At 47.6% G+C, this 7,353-nt stretch overlaps 1 protein-coding gene across 1 annotated transcript; it reads left to right on the forward strand.

Moving 5' to 3' along the window:
• The first annotated feature begins 1,536 nt into the window (after window positions 1–1,536).
• LOC101671917 (keratin, type II cytoskeletal 6A) lies at window positions 1,537–6,966 on the forward strand. The gene is made up of 9 exons (XM_004774685.3): window positions 1,537–2,160; window positions 3,093–3,307; window positions 3,682–3,742; window positions 3,900–3,995; window positions 4,120–4,284; window positions 4,801–4,926; window positions 5,756–5,976; window positions 6,204–6,238; window positions 6,352–6,966. Exons 1-9 carry the CDS (start codon window positions 1,621–1,623, stop codon window positions 6,603–6,605), a joined length of 1,713 nt encoding a protein of 570 aa, XP_004774742.2. The 5' UTR covers window positions 1,537–1,620; the 3' UTR covers window positions 6,606–6,966.
• The last annotated feature ends 387 nt before the right edge of the window (window positions 6,967–7,353 follow it).

The following is a 7,353-nucleotide window of genomic DNA, read 5'->3' on the forward strand; positions in this document are numbered from 1 at the left end:
GCCAATCCTTCCTACCCTTCCTGCAACATCGATGCCAAACTTCCATCTCAAGACAGTAGAACAGAGCAGAACACCATGCCATGGGAAGGAACACTTCTTTCCCAGAAATGGGTGGAAGCACATTGTGCAACGAGGGTGGAGAGAAGGGAGCTGTTTCCGTTGTCTTGAGAAGGTATCTCTTCCCTATGCTTAGATAGCACCTCGTTTGGGCAGGAAATGACCTGCTCTCCTGGATATTGTGCACCCCAAAACACTGGAGAGATGAGACATTGCTAAGATAGTAACAGGAGCTTTTCTCTGGTCATCTCAATGTGCGAGTTTGTCCTTCCTCTGCTAGTTGCCATTGACCCATGTGTTCTCACAGAACAGCATGCCTAAAACTGCCCTCAGTGCTCCTGGTGCTCAGCACCTAATGTGTGGGCTGGGGGGAAAGGACTTTATTCCTCTTCAGGCCAAACACCACACTCACTCACAGCCTTCTTTCCCTCTGAGGTGTATAGCCATTTCAGATTTTAAGTGCTGAGATTAGAAATATAAATTTGGAATTTACATGTGACATAATCACACATGTAAGGGCACATTATTATGATTCACTGTTTCCATATGCCCCTCAACTTTCTGTACACACCCCATTAAGGTGTCTGCTTTTTTATTCCTCAGAAGTGTCAAAGTGTGTTGGAATCAAAATTCAGTAAATTCCTCAATAATTTTTGTCATACTCATTTTAGATTTCTTAAGTTCTAAGTGATCATTCTAAAACAGGAGAGAAAAAAGTGTTTATGGTTTCCAGTTGGGCAAAAAATTTGCATAATAACAAGTCATTGGGAAGCAAAAATTGGGGAGGGAGGTGCAGAAGTCAGGTCTCTAGACAGAGTTGTCTTTGGTGATGTCTCCTGTCCTTTCAGGAAACTGCCAATTGGTGAGCTTATCACATAGGACAGAGAACAAATGCTGACTACACAGGGTAAAAACCCAACTCTTCTGGCCCTTTGTTTTTCAAAGGAAGATTACGTCCCCAGTATAGCCCCCATATTCATGCCCAGGCCACCAGGAAGAAGCCAGGAGTTACAGAAGGACAGGCAGAAACATGATGAAAAACACTGCAGGCCACTTCTTGTGCAGGCCTTTGGGCAAATGCCTATAAGAACTCAAGAGTCAGTCCCACCCTGATGGGAAGGGTGGTGCTTGAAGAGGAGAAAACCTGTGTGGGAAGGGGGCACACAGAGGAGTGTCTGAGTAAGCAGAAGGAAGGGACAATTATCACAAATCAGCTCCTTGTCTCCTTTGTTTCAGAACATGACTAACTCATGACTTCAGTGAATTCACATCCAGGCTTATTGTGTTGGGATCATCAAGGCTGGAAGGCAAGAGAATTTCTCCATGACTAAAGGAAGCCAAAGAAGCAATCTTCATGTTTCATACCTTTAAGAGGCTGGGGCTGATCTCACTATTTGTAAAGATCAGCCCTTCCCAATCTGCAAGCTCACCTTCCAGGACGGAGCCCAACCCATTTCCACCATATATAAACTGCTGCCGGGAGGTTCATCTCACAGATCTGCTCTTCTCAGCGCTACCCTTCAGCCTCTCACACTTTCTTCAGCCTTCTCCTCTTCAGAAACCATGTCTAGCAAATCTACCATGAGGAGCCAAAGCATCAGCCACCGTGGCTTCAGCGCCAGCTCAGCCAGAGTCCCAGGGGTCTGCCGCTCTGGCTTCAGCAGTGTCTCCGTGTCCCGCTCCAGGGGCAGTGGTGGCTTCGGTGGAGCGTGTGGAGGAGCCGGCTTTGGCAGCAGGAGCCTCTATGGCCTGGGTGGCTCCAAGAGGATCTCCATCGGAGGGGGCAGCTGTGCCATCAGTGGCGGATATGGTGGCAGAGTTGGAGGCGGCTTTGGCTATGGAGGTGGAGCCTCAAGTGGATTTGGTTTTGGTGGTGCAGCTGGTGGTGGCTTTGGGCTCGGTGGTGGACCTGGCTTTGCTGGTGGCTATGGGGGCTCTGGCTTCCCTGTGTGCCCTCCTGGAGGCATCCAAGAGGTCACCGTCAACCAGAATCTCCTCACTCCTCTGAACCTGCAAATCGACCCCACCATCCAGAGGGTGAGGACTGAGGAGCGAGAGCAGATCAAGACCCTCAACAACAAGTTTGCCTCCTTCATTGACAAGGTGAGCCACGAGCACCTGTCTCCACTGGGATTCCAGAGTCCCCAAACTAGACAACCAACCAGTGTCCTACTAGGGGAGACTCAGGAGGAAGGGAGGGAGAAGGGGACTGGGACTCGCTCTCCCCTGAGATGCCAGTTGGGCTCCATGTTCACAACAGGCAGAAGGTGATGGAAATCATTTAAAACCACTGGGTCTCTTAAGTATCCATCATTCCCAGGGAAGAATATTCTACTTTTGATAAGCATGAAGCAAAAGAAGGCAGTGAGAGAATGGAATGGGTTAGCTTTCCCTTCTGGAGATTCCTAGAGATTAAAAAATAATGCCAGCAGAAATCTCCTCGAGGACTCTGGGCATGAGGAAAGAGTCAGAAAAAAAAAAAAAAAAGAAAAAGAAAAGGACATCTGCCTGGCTTAGAAGAAAAAGACCTAGAAACATTTATATAGCCATAGGAATACTAACTGTGTAGAACCAGAGCATGACCATTAAGATGTTTCTTGTAGAGGGCAACCATGTACTAAAACAGAAGTTACTGGAGTCCGTTCATTAGCTACATTGGATTTAATTGTTAGATTCTACACATTTAATATGCTTTTAGCTGAAGTACGATTTTAAAAAAACTGTGCAACATAATGGGGAAATATATGATTGTGTTTTTCAATGAAAAGAAAAGAACTGTTAAACGTCATTGATAAGCAGCATAACTTACCTAGTGAGAAGACTTCATATGTCCATGGAAGAATTTCATACAGCATCACTGGAGTGGGAAGGCAATAGGTTTCTGGGTCCAACACTGTCAGCCTGAGCCTCTGTATATGCTGTGTAGTAGCCCAGGTGCGTGCTGGGTGACACCCCAGGCGTGCCTGGGCACCTGACAATGCCTACCTCTTTCTCCTTTGCTTTCTCCGGCAAATAATCACCTTGTCTTCCTCCAGGTGCGGTTCTTGGAGCAACAGAACAAGGTCCTGGACACCAAGTGGACTCTGCTCCAGGAGCAGGGCACCAAGACTGTGAGGCAGAACCTGGAGCCCTTGTTTGAACAGTACATCAACAACCTCAGGAGACAGCTGGACAGCATCCTGGGGGAGAGGGGCCGCCTGGACTCAGAGCTGAGGAACATGCAGGACACAGTGGAGGACTTCAAGAACAAGTGAGTTCAAGGAGAAAAGGGGCTTTAGTTCCCTGAAGCAGACGCTTGAAGACTTCCAGGTGACCAGGTCCAGATGTGGGCATGGCTCCGTATGGAAACAGGTCCATGGAAATGAAAATCACAATCATTGTCCCAAAACAACCCCCAAAGAACAAATGGGCCATAGAGGTGGGTGGGAGAGGAAAAGATATGAGGAATTGGGGGAACACGCACACACACACACACACACACACACAAAAGGTGTGTGGGGGGGTCAGTGGCAGGAAAACTCAATTTGGACCTATCTGTTTTGTGGAAAGTGGGGATCCCAGGCTGATCTTGCTGTATTATCTCCATCTCTGGCTCAATTATGTCTTACCTTGTTCTAATTCTAGATATGAAGATGAAATCAACAAGCGCACAGCAGCAGAGAATGAATTTGTGACTCTGAAGAAGGTGAGCTGATGAAGATCAGGGGATCATGTTCCTTTGTAGAGGGGGAGGACTCTGGGTCTCTGCACACATCCAAGAGGGGAATAGAGGGGGAGACTCAAAGGTGTGGAGACTGGGAAGGAGGGCTCAGCTGACTCCAAGTTGTTGGCTTATTCCCCAGGATGTGGATGCTGCCTACATGAATAAGGTTGAACTGCAAGCCAAGGTAGATGCTCTCACAGATGAGATCAACTTCACCAGAGCCCTGTATGACGCAGTAAGCATCACCACTCCTCTTTTATTTGTTGTGATGGGACTCTGCAAAGGGTGGGAAATCTTGGGACTGGATACATCAGTCAGTGCCACAGGAAAAGATGATCTGACCATCTTCTGTTCTGCAGGAACTGTTTCAGATGCAAACCCATGTCTCAGACACTTCCGTGGTCCTGTCCATGGACAACAACCGTAACCTGGACCTGGACAGCATCATCGCTGAAGTCAAAGCCCAATATGAGGAGATCGCTCAGAGGAGTCGGGCTGAGGCTGAGTCCTGGTACCAGAGCAAGGTGAGCCTTGAGTTGACAGCCGCCCAGGAATGCCCCTGTCCCCTACCTGATCACTAGTGAGGCTATGGACTTTGCTGGGAAATTTGCTATAATGAAACTGATATTTTCTCATAAGATGTGTACCCTGCCCTCTTAGACCAGGCATTTACAGAATTTATGTCCAAATTTGATAAGTCAAGAACCCAAGTCACTAGATAAAGACCTAGTGTTCTTTGCTTTTGTCCTTTCCCTGATCCTGGCTCTCAGAAACAGGATACAGAACATTGTTGGTCCACAAATGAACTAGGCAGACAGTGGTCCATTAGAGAGAGGGTCTGTGATCAATGTACAGTATCCAATGACCTTGGACCACGTCAACTTTCCCTAAAAACCCTTGTGGAGAAACCACTGGCTTCATGGTCCAAATGTGTTAAATGCCTTGTTTGGAAGGCAAGCCACTGTTGGGATGTGAAAACCCATATACACCATCTTCTCTCTCTTTCTCTCTCTCTCTCTCTCTCTCTCCCTGGATTTCAGTATGAGGAGCTTCAGCTCACAGCAGGCAGACACGGGGATGACCTGCGCAACACCAAGCAGGAGATTTCTGAGATCAACCGCATGATCCAGAGGCTGAGATCCGAGATCGACCATGTCAAGAAGCAGGTATGGTGGGCGGCTCTGGAGAGGAAAAACATCCTTTCCTTGCAACACCACTAGGTGGTCGTCAGCCACCTTTGGGAAATGCTCGGAATTGAGGGAACAGCAGAGAGAGCGGAGAACACACAGCTCCCACCTTTGAGAATTCCCACAGATCAGGGCACATCGATCCAACTCTACAGAATGATACAGTCACATCTCAAGAATAATCCCAGTCAGTCAGATGTAAAAAGATAGTCTTGGGGCTTTTAAAAGAGATTAGTTAAAACAAAAGGTTGTTTTAGGAATATATGAAACAAGTCAGTAAAGAAAAGAGGTCAGGACGAGGCAAGATTGCTTCAAATCTGCTCAAGATTCAACGTAAAAAGAAAGTTGAGCAAGGACCAAAGGTGAAGATCAGTGTTGCCCAAGTGTGATAGAATCTGTTAGGAGTGAGGAAGTCAAGATCTCCACAGCTAGATGTGAAGCTCATCTGCTTAAATGAGGATGTTCCTAATTTTGTATAAGTTAGTGTGGCATCCACGTGAGATCACCAGAAGAGATCCTTGTCTGGCTTTGAAGATGGCACTCAAAAGAAATGAGTAGGACCATTTCTTCCAAATCTGCTGGCATTTTGTCCAGTATAGTGCAGGGAGGTTAAAAAAGGGCACAGGTTTTCTCATGTGGCTCCCAGACTAACTCATTTGTGCAGAACAGAGAAATACTGGGCAAAAAGAGGAAGAAGGCCCTTTCTATGATATTGGACTCTGGAACTCTTCCTCACTAGAAAGAAGTGTGGTTAGTCTCCTCTGGAGGACTAAATCTCGAGTTCATTCTGCCTATGTTCCTCCTCTAGTGTGCCAACCTGCAGTCCGCCATTGCTGATGCTGAGCAGCGTGGGGAGATGGCCCTCAAAGATGCCAAAAACAAGCTGGCTGATTTGGAGGATGCCCTGCAGAAGGCCAAGCAGGACATGGCCAGGTTGCTGAAGGAGTACCAGGAGCTGATGAATGTTAAGCTGGCCCTGGATGTGGAGATCGCCACCTACAGGAAGCTGCTGGAGGGCGAGGAGTGCAGGTAGGTAACTTACCACACAAGCCCCTCAAACATCCTGGATCCAGGTTTAGGATGTTGGGCCATGAGCACAAGTTGAAGGCACCCTAGTTATGGCCATAGCGGCTACTCTCAGAGAACCATTTCCAAGGCAGCTTCCCCATGGGCTATCCTCACATCAAGGCTTCCCATTCTGGTCCCTTGGTAGCTCTCTGAGGTCTCATGTCCCCCCGTGTCTTCTCCCTTCCTAGGCTGAGTGGCGAAGGCGTTGGACAAGTCAACATCTGTAAGTACCTTTGCTCACCTTCTTCCCTTGCCCTTGTGCTCCTCTGACTGGACTGAAGCTGGCAGAATGAGCTCACTGTGTCCTGTGTGTCTTTGTCCCTCTCTCCTTCACAGCTGTGGTGCAGTCCACCGTGTCTGGAGGCTATGGCAGTGCTGGTGGCTATGGCAGTGCCAGCGGTATGGGCGGTGGCTCAGGCCTGGGCGGAGGCAGCGGCTACTCCTATGGCAGTGGCCACAGCCTTGGAGCTGGCTTCAGTTCCAGCAGTGGCAGAGGCATGGGGGGTGGCTTCAGCTCCTCTGGAGGTAGCAGTTCCACCATCAAGTACACCACCACCTCATCTTCCAGCAGGAAGAGCTACAAGCACTAAGTCCTGCCGTTGGCTCTTGGTCCCACGTTGTCCCCGTCTATAGCGGCATTGCCCTCTCTTGGGCCTCTTCTCTCTTGTCTCTGATTTCTCTTACTTTCTGAGTTTGAGCTGAAGTTGCTGAGCACCTTCATGTCACCTCACTGTCTTTACCTGCCCCACTTGAGCTTCCATTGCTCCCCATCAGAAGGTCACTGCCTGGATCTTGGTTCAGAATAAGGCAACTTCTTGCTTTTACTGGCCCAGGAATTCCCATCTTTCAAACATTGAGATCCTCCCTCACAATGGTTATGAAAGCACAAGTAATCAGGTGTGTGATAAACATGGTTTATATCTCTGTGACATTTTCTGTTCTTTGCTCTCTTCTAATTGCAATAAAGCAGATTTATATTATAATTTATGGTGTAGTATTGTCTTGCTTTATCACTTTTAAATCTTTAGCTTCTTCATTGCACAAGTGTCTTATCATGTGATAGATACTCCCAATACCCATGTACTTTACTCTCTTCCTTCAGACAGTTTCAACAAACTGCCGTTTGGTATCCTGATGTTCAGAATTCCTTCCCAGATCAGATTCCATATACATTTTTGGCAAATGGAGTGGCAAGGATCTGGCCTACCATCATTATAAAGTTATTTTTACTGCCTGTATTACGTAATAGTAGCTTTGTTTCTCTAACTTAGTCTCTAAGACTTCTCTGCCACTTGCCCAGTGGCTACCCATAATGCCCAAAGAAATATGTTATTTTCC

Source organism: Mustela putorius, unplaced genomic scaffold (genome assembly GCF_011764305.1).
Source record: "Mustela putorius furo isolate JIRA1106 unplaced genomic scaffold, ASM1176430v1.1 tig00537227_pilon_pilon_pilon, whole genome shotgun sequence".
Lineage (NCBI taxonomy): Eukaryota > Metazoa > Chordata > Mammalia > Carnivora > Mustelidae > Mustela > Mustela putorius.